Source organism: Sinohyriopsis cumingii, chromosome 7 (assembly GCF_028554795.1).
Source record: "Sinohyriopsis cumingii isolate HCF-2022 chromosome 7, ASM2855479v2, whole genome shotgun sequence".
Lineage (NCBI taxonomy): Eukaryota > Metazoa > Mollusca > Bivalvia > Unionida > Unionidae > Sinohyriopsis > Sinohyriopsis cumingii.
The window spans coordinates 111,368,834-111,388,149 of NC_142967.1; the positions used below are offsets into that span (position 1 = coordinate 111,368,834).

The 19,316-nt window shown below is 34.0% G+C and overlaps 1 protein-coding gene and 1 long non-coding RNA gene across 6 annotated transcripts in view; one reads left to right on the forward strand and one right to left on the reverse strand.

Annotated features, from left to right (window-relative positions):
• Nucleotides 1–10,036, reverse strand: LOC149795932 (uncharacterized). 2 transcript variants are annotated; one of them, XR_016422452.1, is made up of 5 exons: nucleotides 8,086–10,036; nucleotides 6,615–7,043; nucleotides 3,009–3,112; nucleotides 1,378–1,454; nucleotides 1–1,134 (listed from the first exon to the last, which is right to left on the reverse strand). It is a non-coding gene; the product is annotated as an uncharacterized LOC149795932 (long non-coding RNA). The 2 variants fall into 2 exon arrangements; XR_016422451.1 differs by lacking the exon at nucleotides 1,378–1,454.
• A 246-nt stretch (nucleotides 10,037–10,282) lies between these two features.
• The window catches only part of LOC149795933 (uncharacterized), a 94,239-nt gene continuing 85,205 nt past the window's right edge, over nucleotides 10,283–19,316 (forward strand). Inside the window, exons 1-2 of one of the 4 annotated variants that reach the window (XM_089965856.1) lie at nucleotides 10,374–10,473; nucleotides 14,866–14,972. In XM_089965856.1, the coding sequence (XP_089821982.1) occupies nucleotides 14,873–14,972 (100 nt within the window). In that variant the 5' untranslated portion in view covers nucleotides 10,374–10,473; nucleotides 14,866–14,872. Of the gene's footprint in view, nucleotides 10,474–10,889; nucleotides 10,956–14,865; nucleotides 14,973–19,316 lie in introns of those variants that run through there. The other 3 variants (XM_089965858.1, XM_089965859.1, XM_089965860.1) reach the window with 3 other exon arrangements.

Here is a 19,316-nt window from a genome sequence, read left to right on the forward strand (position 1 = left end):
TGATAAGAAGGTATTTAATGTACACTGTATACATGATTATCAAAGTTTAAAAATGTTGAAAAAACTAAAATTCCAAAAAACAAAATTAGACGCATTTTCTTCAAATTCCAATTGTTATTTCATATATAATAAATAGGTACTTCACTGCTGTCCACTTCTATTTTAAGTAATGTAAATATGAAAAGTCCCCCTCTACACTAAACAATTTGGAAAAGTGAATACATTGATAGCAGCATCGTCAAACAGTTGAAGCTGCTTTTTTTTTTTGAATCCATGAAATGGCACTCTATCAAGTGAGTGATCATGTCATGTTCAATGCAAATGGCTTTATGTGATTTTTCCAAATTGGCTGTAAACACAGTTTTTGCAATGGTAACTTCTGATAAATCACATTTTCTTTCACAATTGTATTGTTAACAACTGGTGGATGTAATGAGGTTTCCTGCAGTAAAGAATTGGACATGGGAGATATAACTTCTGTGTTGTCATCTTGTATCCAGTTTTCTCATAGAAGCTGTATCTTTGAAATAAATTCTGCAGTTTGCTACTCAAAATCCTGAGCACTGCATTTGTATAGCATTCATAAGTAATGTATGGACACTGGTGGCATTTTGAAATTTCATCTCATAAATGCAAATACAGTTTGGATCACTATAGACAGAGAAATAATGTGAATTGTGTCTGTAACCAGCACATGTCTTATAACTTAATTTTAAAAATGTACAATGTGATGTAGTTATGTTCAAGGGGAAAAAAAGTAGAAGTTTTTCTCATTCAAAAGTGGTGATGACTGCCATAACCTAAGGACAAAAAAGAGCTAATATAGTACTCTAGGAAAAAACAATACCTGTGAACCTATACTGGAAAATGCAACCAATACAACTTCATATCACATATTTCCAAGTTAAAAACACCAAATATATAATACATAAATTTTAATGCATTTATGTTGCCAATAAGAAAATTAACTGGGTTAAATTCTGAACAGGTATTTCAGAGTTTGGCATAAATGCTTAAGAAACATGCACATAATCTTCTCCATTTCCCTTATATGAGGAACATGTCTGCACAGGTAATGGTTCAAAAGAAGTCTTCCTTAGTGAATTTCACAGGACACTCAGAACAGCTGAATACCTACAATGAAAGAACAGTTTCAACAGTTATAATGTTACTGCAAAAGGAAAAGGACATAAATGATAACCAAGCTGCATTATTTTAAATAATAGTTTATTATTTACTATATTTCTAGAATAGTGACTGAAAAATTGATCACATCTAAAGATAAGAGTTTACTTTTACTGGTCAACTGTAAAAGAAGTAGTCACAAAACAATATAGGATATGGAAATACAGATCAAACTTTATATTTTCTATGTACCTTTGCAGGGGCAATTCTCTGGAATAATCTTTCATTTTTGGCTACTGGTTTGTAAAGGCAGCATGAATGTGTTTATCCTTAAAAAAAATTATATGATGGCAAGAAATGATGGCAACCGGTAACAACAAAAAATAATGTCAACATTAATATGGTCAGATGTAAAAGTTTAATACATCCAAATAATTTTTTTATTAACTACCATTTTAATTAGCACATTATCCTTAATTTCATTTTCGGAGCAGACATTACTTTCACAGTAGTTGCAACAATAAACTATAATACCCCAATTATAATCAAGTCTTTTCTTAAATTATTGGTTCAAAAAATAACTTTCTGACTGATACAATCATACACTGACATTGAACAATTCCCTTGTATATGTTATGAATAGCTGTTTGTGATATTACAGGAATAAACACCAATATTCACTATTATCTCATATTGATCGAATCAGCATAAAAAGGTATACATCAGTGCACACATTTAAAAAGATATCTTCCTTACAAAAAAACCGAACAGAATGAAATTACTCAAAGTATCAGCAAACCTGATACAAAAGAAAAAGACACCTGTTAAAAAGAGACCATATAAACGTGTCTCTGGTGGAATTATAAATGTCAAAATGAACATGTCTTTCAAGAAAGAAAAAACAATTGAAAACTAAGAAAATGCTAACAATATGATAAGGATACACCCATGGGCTGTAATGGGTGGAATCTGGAGAATATTTATGTTGATCTATAAAAGAAATTAATTTTTAACAAATATGCATACAAATGTACTTTCCATTATTATAAACATTTTGCAAATATATATGCAGTTTATGAACAAACTATAATATACACTGATATTACTGGCACTTTGAGTTTTCTCCTAGCAGAAATGAATAAACCATTATCAATGTATGTTGGTATCTATATTCAGTATATAATCAATAAGCCTTAACGGTTCTCAATGACTTAGTAATCATGTTGTAACAAAGCAGCTTCACAGCCATTAGTAAATTACTATCAGCCAACATTGGCATAAGTTTTCATTATTTTCCTACTCAAGTAAAATCACAGGGACTTTCGCTGGCCATGGCTTTGGACCAATTTTTTTTTTTAAAAATACATAAACTGAGTTAATGTTAGTATTGACAATATTAAAAACTTTTCCTAGGTACCAAGGCAATCATGTAATGGTGGTGGAATTGAGGTTTTAATACCAATGTTGACACTTAAATGGTCGTATATGGCAGACAGTCTTAATGGTGGGGAAGTAAAATGGATACATCGAGGAAGAAGACCTGCCAACCCTAACAAGGTGTCAGTATCATAGTTGATTTTTTCCATAAGTTTGGTCAGTTTTCAGTAAGATGTAATAAAAAATAATGTTCTGCTATTGTCAATCTGGAAAATATGCATTTTAAAAGTCCAGACGTGTGATTCAAGGCTGGTGTACCAATGGAAAATATCGTGTTTAATAAAGGTAAAACTAAATCACAGAAAAATAAGAAAATCATAAGTTTAACTATACCATAAAATATGGATCATGGAAGTTAGGCCATAGATAGAACTATCAGTGAACCAAAAACATGTATCTGTTAATTTCAAGGTGCATTTCTAATGATAATTATTGTAATATCTCACCAATGGAACTGGACATAAAAATGCAGATCAGTAGTTATTTTTCATAACTGTCCTAGAGGTAAAGCTTGTTCCCATTCTTCAATAAAATGGAAAGAAAACTGTTCCTGCAAAAGTGATAAAATATAAAAAATTAAAATGTTTAAATAAGTAATTATTTTCATTGCTACCTTAAATATCATGTATGTTCCAGAGAACAGTAAATAAAGAAGTGGAAAACAAAAAATATTCTGAACATTCAATTGTTCTCCACGAATTACTCATATGATAATCAAGATGGCCTTAAAAATGTGACAGTGAATACAGAAAACTGGGTATATAATAGAGGGGTTGGGTTATCATTCACCAATGGTCAGGTTTTCACAACTTAAACATAAAGAAATTCATGGTAAGTAACCATTAACATGGTTAGGTTACCAGAAATAATTGTTTTTTATTTATGACTAATGCAGTAGGTGGTTTTGAGAGTTCTTCTTCCAGTTTCACATGCCACTGCTGAAATACATTTCTTCAATAGTGGTTAGCAACCAACAAACATAACTTGTTGTCACTGTTACTATGCACAAGATTACTTGAATATGTTACCCAGTGAATAATATATTTCAGCCAAATAAGTGCAACTGTAATAAGTACAATTGTAATAACGAATCAGTTATTATTGTCATTACAAAGTTACTATAATCATGATTAAGGTCTTAAGGACCAAAATACTGTTATCTGCCACAGTAGATTTTTCTAGACAAAATATTTTCATAGCCTAACTTGTTTAATTTTTTTTTTGTGATTTCACCAATTTGTGCTGACAGTAGCATGTGATTCACATTTTCTAAAGTTTCAGTGCACTATTATTATGCTCAAAGATACATGAATGAGAAAAGAAATATCTGACAGTAATTGAGTCGCACTTTTCAATGTAGACAAATACAAAAACCTTAAAAATGCTTCTTAAAAATCAACAAAATTACAGCAACATCCTCACTGACATTCACTAATATCTCATGCTGCTCTAACCTGCATAACAAAGTACATATCTGCAAAAACATTTAAATGGTTATCTTCCTGAGAATTATTTTTTAATAGAAATAAATTTCTCAAAGTATCAGCATTAACTCTTGACACATAAGAAAAGGAAACCTGCTACAGTTATATAAAAGACCATGTAAACGTGTCACTGGAATTATAACTGTAAAATTAAGTGCATGCCTTTCACGGGAAAGAAAAAATGTAGAATATGAGAACAATATTATAATGACGGCTGCACACATGGGCTGAAAGGGGTGGAATCTGGTGAAGAATATTCACTCTAATATCAAACAATTATTGTGAAATAAAGATGCATAAAAATGTAATTTCCATTATTATTAACATTTTGCAAATATGCAGTTTATGTAAAAAGTGTAAGATAGATTCATATTGCTGGCAATGTCAGTTTTTCACATACAGAAATGAATAGGACATTTTCAGTCTATGTTCAGTAAATAATCGCTAACAGTTAACAATTCTCAGATGACTTAGTAATCATAACGTAGCAAAGTAGCTATACAGATGTCAGTAAATTACTATTTGCCAACAATAGAATCACTGATGATTATTTTTCCGCTCATGTAAAAATATCACATGGAAAAAGGGAAAAGACAAGAAAAATAACAATATTAAACAGTAACAGCTTTAAGTATGCAAACTTAAGTTGCATTTACCTAGGTTCCAATAGTCTGTAATAACACACACACACACACACACACACACACATAATGTATGTATTAATGAACACATGCACATTGGATAAATTTGAATCAAATACATAATCAGTGGGCACATTTTGTTTTTGTATGAGTGAACAGATTCAGTTTTGTCATCTACAGAATAAGTTAATATATGTTTTAACTAAGCTGCAAGATTGATTATATACTCTATAAATGGAAAATATAGCAGGCATGGCCTTGCATAATGGATTAGATGTACAGTACCAAACCTTAATTTCTAAGATGGCCAAATATTGTAATTTTTAGGTTTCATGTAAATTTTGGGCAAAATATAAATCAATTATTAGAGCAGTAAACAACATTGTTTGAATATCATATGTACAAATGAAGCAAAAGTAAGTTAAGTACTCACAAAATTTTGAAACCCACTGGCTTTCATAAATACCCACAGGAACCCCAATACGATTTGTATACCTTAATTAGAAATAGAAAATTCCCATTGCATGAATGTTGTTTATATTCTTTTTAGTTGTTTTAGACTTTTGCAGGCCAGGCAAATGTTTTTTTAATTACAAAAAATATTGTCAGTAGTAACAATATAACAAATTTCCTTTCTAACGTGTGTACATTCTTAAAATGAATTGAAATAAAAAAGAAACCAATCTGGTGCATAATGAACACATTTTGTTATGACTGAATAATAAATAGTAATTTTAGAAATAATACCATTATAGAAGGTAGTGAACATACTGAGCTTTTGTACTGTGAATAAAGATATGCCACACTTAATGATTTTATTATATGCTGATGAAAGGATAGTTTAATGGTAAATTAAGATACACATTCTGACAAGTATAATTTTACTGTAAATTAACATGCACATTCTGAGATTACATTTACATTAAAAAGTGGCATGATTTATATCATCATTTGTATTGTAACTGATAGCAATTCGAGTCATCAGAGAAAGATGTTTATTTGTTTTATTTGATTTTTAATGAAGCTTTACCAATGTATCAATTACATAACTATAAGGTTTCCTTGTCATAGTCTATAGCAGGGGTGCACAACCATTTTTGGCCAAGGGCCAGATTGCATTTTCTAAGACCACTTGAGGGCCACAGACACATTTCTTTAATACTATTACTGTTCACAGGCCAGATTTCTGTGTTGTTTTAATTTGTCCTGAAGGCCGGACAGAACAAGTTTATGGGCCAGATTCGGCCATCTGGCCAGGGGTTGTGCACCCATGGTCTATAGTGATGTCTAACACATGCCAAAGACATATTATTTTAGTGCACAACTATTAGGCATTAGATAGCTATAGCAAAGAATGTTACTGCACAGATAAAGCTAGAGTATAATAATTTTGATCTATGAACAAAAGATGTGTCAATGACTTTCACAATTTCTGGATGGGTGCAGATATGACATGATCATATAAATCATATTTCATATGAATAATTCCATGAAATCTTTGTGAAAACCCAGACATCATTCAAAAGTCGGAGCCTGGACAAGCCTGTGGTAGGCCTAACCTAACCTATGACTATCAACCATAAAGTGGAACATGGATATCATAATTATAAAACATTATCAATATACGTAAACAAATTATCTGTACTTTGGTCAGTCCAATTACTCTTAAGTAAATAATAAGTACATTAATAATTTTACCCGTCTCTTTAAAAAGACAAACATGAGTTTGGACTTTTTAAAAAACAAGTAGGGGCACAATATTATGATTTAACATGGACCTATTGCCGTAATGGAGATGCCATTCAAAGAAAAATTTAAAATGAAATAATTACCAAAGAACTTTAAAGAATATAGACTGATATGACTATGTGACCTTATTCATGTTAAAAGCAAGTTTTAAGTAAAAACTATAATTTATGTTAATCACCTTATCCTTGTAATCCATCGAATTAAGTTTCTCTCTGGATGGAAACTGCTTTACTACATCTGCATAAGTCATACGGGTGGCACAGGTCCGAGGATAAAAAAATTCAGCGCTATTTATCTGCACCATAACAAATGACTCCAATACTGTTTTCAATACATATGCACCATTTCTTTTTACATGGAGTCCATCAAGTGCCAAATGCACACTTCGATCAAACAATGGGTTATAGTCAATAAAATGGCACTTATCACATTCTCGGCTTAAAAATGCCATCATTTAGTGCAGCACATCCTCTCTGTAAGTCTGGTAAAACAGTTGAGTTTCAATGCTATGATTTAAATTTAATGGTGGTTCGAGGCAGAATTCCAAACATTGACCAACAACATGGGATTCGTTTCCAGCAGCTGATGAATAAAGTCTCTCTAACAACTGAAAGAAATGCACCAAAAGAATTAACTAAACTAAAATGTGACTAATAAATCTGTGAAAATTTCAGAAAATCACCATGGTAACTGCTGTTATTTGGAAATATAAACAAAATGATCCAAACAGAAACATCTGCTACCAGGGTTAATTTGTTCAACTCTCAAGCTCTAAGCATAAATAACTATCCCATTTTGACATCATATGGCAAGATTTAGGAACAATGCACTTAAATTTTGTTGCAGCAATGTAAAAATCATTTGCAATGGTGCAAATTTTCTCATAAAGTCATGTATATATTACCTAATTAATGTTACCCTCCTCGTGATGTTAAGCCTGTTTATTTGTGGTATTTGGTGGGTTGTTAGTTAATAAACGTAGCTTGTTGGAAACCGAGAATACCAAAATTGGTTAAAATGATGACAAGAATCTTGAATGAAATAAAGCTATTGAAACACTTTCTTCTATATTTGTATGTTTTATTCATTTTGTTAAAGAAACATACTTCAACTTAATCCAATTACGTCGTTCCCGCCATAAATAACATTCCAGGCAAATGAAATGTAGGCCAACATAACTTGAAAACAGGTCCACATGATTGTGGGAGAATTTGAATTTATTAGAAAAAGAGCATCAGAGTAAGAACAATCTCGCTAAAACATTATGACTTTAATTTGTAGAAAAGTGTTGATATGGGCTGTAAAAATGAGATATTTCTGAAATCTGACTTCTCATTATGATGCTAGGTGACATTAATTCGACAGTAAGACCTCGACCCCAAAACATAACAATTAGGGTCCATGTCTTAGACTGTAGGATGACTAGACAATATGGATGCTAAACATGCAAAAATATTCGTGAAAATTATGATGGTCTTATTCTAATTAGAGAGATTGTTTGGAATTCGTCACTAGCCGCTGCCAGTTCTACTCTGTAAGATCAATATAATAAATTAAATATACAGTACAAATTTATAATAGTTCTGCTGCAAATATTGGGCACAAATAATTACAAATGTTTCAAAAGTAAAACTGACAATTAAAAATACCTTGTAAATATGTTCACATCTTTTCCAACATCAGGATTTTGGGCACAGACAATGTCTAACACTTTGGATTTAAAACTGGTGATATCTACAACCAATTTTGCACCAGGAATACACAACAGGAATAAGCTGGGATGATTCAGAATACCACAGAGTTGCTTCAACTTTGAATCACATGCAATGAAAATGATTGACACTCTGGCAAGTATGCAGCAGCTATGTAAAATATACAATGAATATGAAATGAATATCAACTATTTAAAAGAAGTTGTTGTTGCTGTTGTGGCGTTTAACGCCATATTTCAGCACATGACAGGCTATGCATGGCAGCCAGTATTAATAGTGCAGGAAAAAAACGGAAAATCCCTGGAAAAACCACCAACCCATGAGAAGCTACTGGCAAGCTTTCTCACATACCCACGTTAGCCGAATCCTAGTCTCAAAGCCACGCAGACAGAGGTGAGATGGCAGTGATCAGTAACAAAGAGCACTTTAGACCACTCGGCCCCTTTAAAAGAAGTAACTGTCTTTTTAAAAAGAAAATAGCAATGACATAAACATGAAATTATATGAATTTTTCAACCTATATCAAGTGTAATCAAAATGAAGTTAATCATAAACACTTCAGAAAACAAACTACTATCTTGGGGTAGAAACGCGTGAACACTTATCAAATTAATATAACTAATAAAATACTTTCTAGTATATTTTTAATGCTAGCAGTTCTAATAATACCTTAACTATAGTCTGATAATACAAACCCATTTGTTTGTACCCCCAGACCGATTTAAATAATGGGAAACTTTTAATGTGATAAAAAATGCAAGGAACTTAGTCAATTCATTCATTGATTTATTGTTTCTAACCTGACTCGGAGTAGAGTGGAAATAACTTCGTCATCATATGCACGTCTCATGCTGAACAGAAGTTTTCCGTGTAATAGACGGACATGCTCGGATCCATTTCCAGTTTCTGGACAAGTCCATTTTCAGCAAAGGGGTGTATCACGACTACAGATGTACATACATAAGTTGTCTGCTTCCAATATTTACAGTATCAAATGAAGCAAAGGAAAATAATGACAACTACAAATTTGCTTTTCATGTGGATTTAACAAGCAGTTTAATTTCTATGTTCAAATATGCAGAGGGATATAATTCCAAATTCTCAATGTTATGTAACTTACGCAATTATTCAGCAGTTACTGAACAGGATGAACTACGTCATTATGTTGTCTGATGGAAATAAACTAGCCTAGTGCCGTGTTAGTATGGGAAATCCGTTAAGCATGAAATGGTGCAGGGGATGCCAGTATTAGGGCCATTCTGGTCACAGTCAGGTTATAAATTATAAATCATTGATTCAATTGACTAAGTTCTATGCACTTTTTATCACATTAAACGTTCAAGTTTTTTAAATCGGTAGGGGGGTACAAACAAATAGGGATGCAGAGTCAAGACTATAGTAGTATGTGAATAACTAAGCAAGCTAAACTTCTTACGAAGCAATCAAACGATAAGACATATAAATGAACAAAAAACTTAGCAATGTAAGTACAATATCAAATAAATTAAAACAATATTCACAAAAAGACAAAATAAAGTCAAATTGATAAAAGAATGAAACGAAAATTCAAATTGGTCTAGCAGTTGGCAACGTGATTATGGTCAATACAAACTAGTTAAATTTGCGCACTAACATAAACTGTCAAATAAATGAAAGCGTCAGCAGTTATAATTACCTGCATGTCTGATAATTTTTAAATATATATAAACGAAGAAAATTGTAGCTAAGATGCAGCAATTAATAATTGTTATTGCTCAAATCTGAATGGTATCCACACGAATTTTGGTTCAAGCGGAAGCAGGAAGTAGAATTGGTGGTTTATGGGATTGTTTCTGAGAGAATGTATTGTACAACCAATCAAAGCCATTGTTTTAGCGGTAGATTTGCATATCTCAATATATGAATATTTAATGACTAGTAGGATTTCTCCATTATCCCCACTCCTGAAAAATGGCGTTAAACCCCACAACAACTGTACAAAACTAGTAAGATGGTAGCACTCGGCCCGACTGAAGCGACCACTAGTTACGTTGTTATCGCTTGATGATCTATTTGTGGACATATCGAAAGTAGTTAGGTTCAATTCCAAGAAAATGTGTCGGTGACGTAAAGAAGGAAATTCATTGCAAAATATGTTATTAGCAAATAATTGTAGTTTTGTATATGCTACAACAATACGAGCAAAATTCTGCAAAATAAATATAATGATCGTACATAGCCAAATACAAATTTTAGGACCTTGCAAAATAGATGTGCGACACATTACTGCGGAGTAACTGTTGCGAGGGAAAATGGGCCACCTTGTAAGAACGGTACATGTTTCAGGTAATTTGGTTTAATTTTAATGTAGCCCGATATATCAAGCCCAAATTAGCTACGATGTTAAAGTGTTGACGTAGTCCGTCTACGACGTACGAGTACTAATATTAGTACTGGCTCAAAACCTGTGTTGTTATTGATGAGTGGTGTTGGGGTTGAATTGAATTTTTAGCTTGTTGATAAAAACATTGTTGACTTATGTCCGCATTACGCCAATTATCGAACAATTTTTGACACTTAATGTGATATTTTTGTGGCCTTTGTTTTACGATCAGTTTTAGGGGTATATTAACGATCCGTATATCCCACATCTTCACCAAATCCAATCTCTGCCAACCAGTAAATCCTAGGTGTGTATCAACACTTACCGAACTTTTGTCGCCAGTCCTGGCTGTCTTACTGACGTCATCTAGTCACGTGGTCCAATATAACTAGTACGCCATATTTGCTTGGGGGACAGCATCAACTTTATTTGTTGTGTCCACGAGGTAGGAGGACATATAACACAATTAATTTTACTACGTGTTCTCTACATTTGTATCTCAATACTGACCTTTCCACTGTGTGACAGTCAATACAAATCATGTGTTAATCTAAAATACCTTCAAAAATAAATTCACGGCGAAGTTCTTGTCAAAGGTTGACCTGCATTTTTGTTAGAGAATGGACTGTCAACAGAGCCGCATGTAAACAGAACACATATTTCACTTCCGGATCATCACAAAGGCCTTATTAGTCACTGTGCACTGTCGCCGAAATACACATGGAACACCACACCCTGAGCTCATATTCTCAAGAATAAACACTTACCTTTCAAAACCTACCAAAAATTCATAAATATAAATCTTCTATCACCACCAAATTCCGAGAGGAAAAAAAAATGTTATAAAAAATAGACTAGAACTACATTTATGGTACTGAACTGGAAGTACTTTTTGTTTCCAATCCACACTTACTTTGTTTTGGCAATGTTCAGTTTCAGTCCTGAAACCTTGCAAAGAAGTTCAATACTTTAAGGATTTAAAAGAGCCATTAAGAATTAACGTAGTCACCTACAAGCTGTGAAAGCAAATATTCTGTTTCCCTTAACTTGATGCATGTAATTTTTTTAATTAATTTTTAATAGTATAGACAATATTTCTATACATGATAAGAAGAGATAAAGGGATATTGGATCACCATGCCAACAACCTCTGGAAACTTTGAAAAATTCGGAAAGAAAGCCATTTTGATGAAATTGTGCAATAATAAATTTTAGCCCAGTGCCTTATACTTTGGTCCAAGGTCCAAAATTAAAAAAGTAAGAACATTACGAATAAATTTCCATGAAATAGAATCAAATGATTTTTTTAAAAAAAGTTAATAGTTGCAAATACACCCGGAATTTGTACCTATTCTGTAATGTGCGTTATCTCGTATACATTACTTGCATTTTCATCAATGTATCTTCCTTTTACAAAACCAGTTTTATCCTCAGATATTATTTTATTCAGTACTGACCTAATCCTTTTGGCAATACATCCTGATGCTAGTTTTGTATTCAACATTAAGAGAGGAATTGGATGCCATTTCCTCAGGTACTGCTTAGGTTTATCCTCATTGGGTATGCAGGTTTTAATACCTTGTGTAAAAACATTTGAAAATGATCCAGTTTCATGGGTTTCATTAATTGTTCTAACTATAAATACCCTAATGTTAATCCAGAAGATTTTTAAAAATTCAGCTGTGTAACCATCCGATCCCAGGCTTTTGCTAATTTTCATACTTTTTAAACAATCCATTACTTCTGTTTTGGTAGCTTTGCCTTCTAATCTTTGAGATTGCTCTTAGTTAAGTCTAGGAATTTAATAGTTTATTAGAAGGTCCTCTAAGTCTCTATTCCCTACCTCATTTTCCTCATTATACAGGTTATTATAATAATCAAACTTCCCCATGAATATCAAATTGACCACTAATAATTTCATTGTCATCAGTAATTAATTTTGTGATTGTTTTATTTGCATAGTTTCTGTTTTCTAGGTGGCAGAAGTTACTTGGTTGGTTTCTCACCCTCTTCTATCCATTTTACTCTGGATCAAATAATACTTCCCAGAAGCTTTTCTGTTCTCAAATTTTCAAGCTCCTTCTTTTTAGACTTCAGTATTTCTGAATCATAAGATCCAATGGAACCAATCTGTATGGATTGTATTTGCCGAACAAGTTTTATTTCCTGTTTTAGTTTACATTTCTTTTTATATGAAGCATATGAATAGTTTTCCACGGATTTTCATCAGCACTGTATCTAGAAATAATGAATCTGATATAGTCGGTCTTATTTGAATCAAATTCTGGATCTTGAACCAAGTTAAAGTCCCCACATACTATCACAGGCTTATTTTCGTATTCATATATAATATCATTTATATTATTGTACAATTCTTTGCAATAATTCTTTGGCCCATATACATTAATTAAAGTGAAATTCCTTTCCCCAATTTGAATATCTAATGCAATCAAATTACTATCCCTTTTGCATTCTTTTATACCATACTCAGAGTTGTTATTAAATAGAATACAAACTCCTCTCGAGTTGGATCTGTAACAATTTACCATAAATTCATAACCCCATTGTGCTCTGATACATGAAACTTTATCCTCTGTAAACTCTGTATCTTGTAAGCAATATATTACACAGATCTTTTTCTAAGATAATCAAAAACATCTTTACATGTTTCAAAGTCTCCAAGTCCCCAGATAGTATTTTTATGTTTGTGCTATCCATTTTCACTATAAAAGTAAAAATCCATAATATTAGAAATGCACAATGTTCTGTGATCGATAGGAAACTTGGTGTAAAATAATGCATATAGATTAAGAAACATTACATCTAAATTACAAACAAACATCAGTGATTTGTAGATGCCAGGAAAATGTCCACCTAGAACTCTCTCTAGACCGGTAATGACTACAATATTCAATCACACACACACACACACACTCTCTCTCGCACACACAAATACACCATAAAGTAAACCTAAAGAAGTGTAACGATTTGCTATGATTGATTGAGAGGTGAGAATCTCAGTATGTATGATCATCAACTTATCATACACTTTAGTGTTGGATACAAACATATATACACATATAACAATAAAACAAGGTGAGTATGAGTTACAATAGAGACTTTTGTAACCTATACACATACAAAATAAATGTTGGGGAAATTATTTGCCTTAAAGCCAATCAATCTCTCTCTCTCTATATATATAATTATGACTAAATAGAGATGAACAATTTTATTAATATTTTTATTATGATAATTGATTGATTGATTACTTGGATTTATGTTGCATGTGCGCAGAAGGGCATGAGCGACGGGTTTATTTCTGCACAGTAGGATGCTAAATGTTCCTGGGGGAAGGAATTAGTGCCACATCCCCCAAGCGTTTATGTGCTCAAGGAGCACTGCTAATTTAGCCATTAGGTTGTAGGACTATATGCTCTTACAACCTAAATAAAGGGCTTTCATCAGTGGGAATGGACACAACACATTCATGTTAACAAGGAGTTGATTTCAGTCCGTTATTGACTGTACTAGGTGTCGACCCAAGCAGTATGTAATGCCCGTTGTGAGTGGTCGCAACGATGAAAGCAGTATGTAACGCTTGTTGTGAGTGGTTGCAACGATGACGTCACATCGGGACACTTAGCTTTAGGTGGATGGATGGAAATTGTTCCACATCTTCGCTGTTATATGATGTCCAAGAAAGGCAAGATGGCAAAGAACTTGGCAAGCTAGCCATGGATATCATGCACTCCCAAGAACGCCAGCCTGTACTTAGTCAAATTTAGTCTAGCTGTACTAATGGAAAAAAATGCCAATAATGTGTTAGCCACCTGTGCAGTTGGGTCAGTTCAAAACAAGTTGTAAAATTTTCCTATGTCCTAACAATTGTAAAAATTCTAGTACATAGTGTATGTTGTAGATGCCCTACAAATTTTTAATAACTAATATGTTTGAGCGAAATATAAAAAGTTTGATCACTGTTAGGTCATAAAAGGTTTGAATTTTGAACCGGTGGATTGAAGGATCAAGTTAGTGTATGTAAAAGTTTTATCGAAATGGGATACCAAGCCAAAATGGTTTCCTAGATAAGAGGCAGTATTGGTAGCCCTTAGAAGGATTTTTTAAGCAGTGGTCTCCCTTTTTTATTCTGCTTCTTTACATTTTTCTGCAGTCCTTTATCCTCTCCGGTAATTTCAGGGAAATGGTAGCTCTATAGCGTAAAAATGTAGTTAGCTGCTTCTACTAGCTGCTGGACTGGATAGTTCTTAGAGGCCTCTTGATAGAATTGTATAAGGATTCTGACACCGTAGTGACACTCGTTATTCATTTGTTTTTGCTTTTATTTATGTTAGATGTTTCATGCGTGTGTTGGACGCTTACTTGTGTCAGACTGAGGCATGGGAGGTAGTGACCAGGAAGGCAGGCGACCATCTGCAGGCAGGAGTCTGCTCATTCCAGGGTACTGGTCTAAATGGATGTACTTGCATGAATTTTGAGTTTTGGTTCTTGTGTCTGAAATTGTTCTAAAGATGAGCTAGGTTGCATTGGATGGAAAACTCTTTGCTGTTTTAGTGTTAGTATGATTTGTATCAAGAAGTAGGCCGCATTATTACCATGGCTGTCTTTCATGTTAGAGGTAAGAAGAGAGCAGAGAAGAAGATTTTTTTGAAATATTATTTTTGTAAATTTTTAAGGATATATTTGGGATTTAAGACGGGAACCTTTGCTGGTTTTAGAGAGTATTTGGGTGGGTTATGTATGTTTTACAGGTTCTTTTTTTTAAGCTAGAGGGACACCCTTGCTGAGTCCTCATTTCCCCCATGACCTGTCAAGGGTGCCCGTCTGCTAATGGAAATTTATTTTTAAGTGAGGTTGGTTTGTTTATTTTATGCTTTTAGGGTGTTTTACATTGTTTCCTTTAGCTTGGATGTGTCTAGGAATTTAAATATGTTTTGGTAGGTCATATTTATGGTGGGTTTATTATTAAGGAGGAAATCTAGGTAAGTGGTAGGGGATCCAATTTGGGGCGGGGGGGGGGGCAGCTTTTTAAAATTCCATTCTAGCTTCCTGATATCTTGAGCAGCTATTGAATATATGTGGCAGGTCTTCAATGGTTTTGCAGTGATAGCAATTGATATTTACACTGGCTTGGCTTCATTATCAAAAAATGGCCGCCATGGTATGAGACTCTTAACCAGCTCCTGAAACATTCGGAAATACAGCTGTACAGAAGAAAATATACTAGTTATAAGTGCTACCAGCAACTAATTTAGGCAGTGCAAAAAGTGTCAGGGTAACTTAGTAAACTCAGTCTGTGGATATAAGTACAGATTTGCATTTTTGCATATTCAGACAAAAGAACAGTAAAACAAATATGGCCACTTCTTCACTGTCTCAGTGGATCTACTCATATTTCAAATCAGATTCATCAGATTCATTTTCAGGATTTACCCAAGATGATCTCTTAAATGATACAAAGGATATAGACACACTCAATACTGCAGAGAAATATTCACTTGAAATAGATTCAACCTACCAAGATTGTGTAACACCAAAATCCAACATGGCTGACTCCTCTGACTCCTCTTCAGTTCCAAGCTTTCTTAAAATCCAACATAATATGCAGAGTATAACAATCACAGCTGACTCCAACAATATTCCAACAATCAAGAAATTCTTGGATGAGAATCTACACTTCCAGCAGGGACACTCACACAATGGACTGATCTATAAATCCATGGATACAGATTCTGCCACAGTAACTCTATACATAACAACTGGTAAAATTCATGTACAAGGGCCAGGCTATACAGAATGGGTAAATTATTTTATCAGCACTTGGCAGCAAATGGTAGACATCACCAGATTGAAATCAATTACCTCTCAGCCAAGGGCTTCAACACCCATCCCTGAAGCCCACAGATTTCCAAATCCAGTCAACAGTAACACAGCTTTACATGAAATAAGCCAGATTGCTATCAATGTGGAGGAAACTCCAGGACCCCAGTTTATGACAGGTACAACAAATTCCTCTGAGTTCCATGGAACCCATAACCAGCCTTGTACCTCCATACAGTGCTTAGTAGTGATAGGTATTCTCCAGGCCCAATTAGAAAGGTTAGAACAGGAACTCTCTGCACTAAAATCAAAGAGTCTACACAGTGTTCAAATGGATAAACCAGGTGCCAAAAAAGTGTGCCAGAAAACCCAGACAACACAATACACAAACATGTCAAAGGACCAGAAAGCATGTCAGGGCACTCAGACCATACCAAAACCAGCTATTAGAAAAAACTCATTATGCACACAAACAGATGCAACCACACCAATTAAACAAGATGAGTCTCTTCTACAGGTATTAGATGGGCAGAGCCAAAAGTTAGCTAAAGCACATGCTGTAAACACTGACCATCATGTGTCTCATTCGACATCAAATCCAGGTACTGAAGAAACTGTTCTAAAGACAACCTCCAATTACCCACAGCAAGGAGCTAAATTAAATACAAATGCTAAATACAGCAGTCACCAAACTTTCATTCAGTCTAGTCATGGAAATCAAGAAGTTCGAACAATGCATCTGAACCCCCCACTGGTCAAAATCAACAACATAGTTAAAGACAGATCTCTTCTCATAGGATCATCAATAATCAAAGGAGTAAGAACAAGAGGGTTATATAAAACTGATGTAAAAACTCATAGAGGTGCTACTATTAACACTATTACAGTAAAAATATTGGAAATGGATATGTCACCATATCATATTGTAATTCTTCTCATTGGTGGCAATAATTACAGTAATGGCCAATCTTTGAAGGGCATTGAGGATGATTATGAAAGTTTGTTGTATGCCATCAGGTCCAAAAACGCAGAGTGTAAAATAATCATCTCAGGTCTACCGCCAAGAAGGGATGCACTTATGACTCAACTAAATGACACCCTAAGTATGTTGTGTGAAAATTTCCAAATACTCTTTGTTCCGCAATACTGGACCTTCTTCAAAGACAATCGAGTGAACCAACAATTGTACCAGCGAGACCAAATCCACTTGACCAACAGAGGTACTGCCATGCTCCTTAGGAATATAGACCAGTACATAAGACTTATAAAAGGGGTTAGGCATGAGTCAGACAACTGCTTGTATTGTGGAGAGCACGGTCATGTAACACAGCGGTGTCTGCATGGAAAACAGATTCGCTGCCATCTTTGTAACGAACTAGGACATAAGCAAAAGTTGTGCACATACCAATAGGTAGAAGGCTATGATGTACAGGCCTATGCAACACATATCCAGCAACAAAATGCATTAGAATATGTGTATACTTTTCAATGCAATAATTATAATTCTATAAACAGGTTTCAGGCACTATCTGATTTGTGTACAAAGTGCAACTTGTTAACATGTAAACAACTGTGTGATACTGTTCAAGTTACTTCTCCCTCTGAGGCCCCCCAAGTGTCTAATATGTCAATGTCTTCTTGTATGTATGTAAATCAGTCTCATATTGAACATTCTCAAATATCCACTACATGTGGTCATGGTACAACAGATGGATCTTGTATGTTATCTTCTTCATATGTTTATGTAAATAATCAAGGCAATGTAAAGAAATCTGTCAAGTCTAAAAACAATACATTGCCTAGTGCCTTGTCTGAAGATCAATCCTCTGATCAAAATTGTCATGTATATTCAACACATCATCCCTAAACTGAATGAGATAAAGTCAATATTACAGCAAACTAGATCAGTCAATATTCTAGGTCTATGTGAAACCTTTCTTTCCGACGATACTGATGATTTGGCTCTCCAAATACAGGGGTTCAGCTTTGAAAGAAAAGATAGGGAATCCATGGGGGGTGGGGGTATTCTTCTCTATGTAGACAGTTCCATTAGTTATAACAGACGTGTTGATCTAGAGACTATTGGGGTAGAGAGTATCTGGATCGAAGTAACCCTTGCCCAATCAAAGCCAATACTCTTATGTTCGGTTTACAGGCCACCTAGTTCCACAGCTGATTGGATTGATAGATTTGAGGTTCAAATTCAAAAAGCATTACTTAAGGAAGATTTAGAAATTATCGTATTAGGTAATTTTAACATTGACTATATGAAAACTCCACCATTAACATGGATAAGTAGCTTTGAAACTTACAACTTTACTCAATTAATTAACACCCCAACTAGAGTAACGGATAAAAGTGCTACTATCATTGATCATGTCTATACTAATAAACCTGAAAACGTAAGTGAAATTAAGGTACCAGTGTATGCACTGAGTGACCACTTCCCAGTCTGTATAACTAGACATGTTCCGAAATCATCTAAAAATGGCCAACACATTGAAATTCAATACAGGGACTTCAAACAGTTTGATGAGGAAATGTTCTTAAATGATTTAGTTTGCAAACCTTTCCAATCAGTCTGCACTATAGCTGATGTCAACACTGCCTTGGACAAATGGTATCAGATGTTCAATGCAGCCTTAGACAAGCATGCCCCAATTAAAACAAAAAGGGTTAAACACCAAATTACACCCAAGTGGATTACCCCTGAGATCAGTGAGGCTAGGCACCTAAGAGATAATTTCCACAAGAAAAAAGACATGAAAAGCTATAGAAAGTGGAAAAATAAAACTAAGCACCTGATAGATAAGGCAAAAGAGAACTACTATAAACAGGCTATTAATGAAAGTAAGAGTACCAAAACATTGTGGAAGCATCTAAAAGAGCTGAACCCACGCAAGAACAGTTGTCTTCCCCCTAGACTTAAGCAAAATGATGATATAGCAACATCTGTACAAGACAT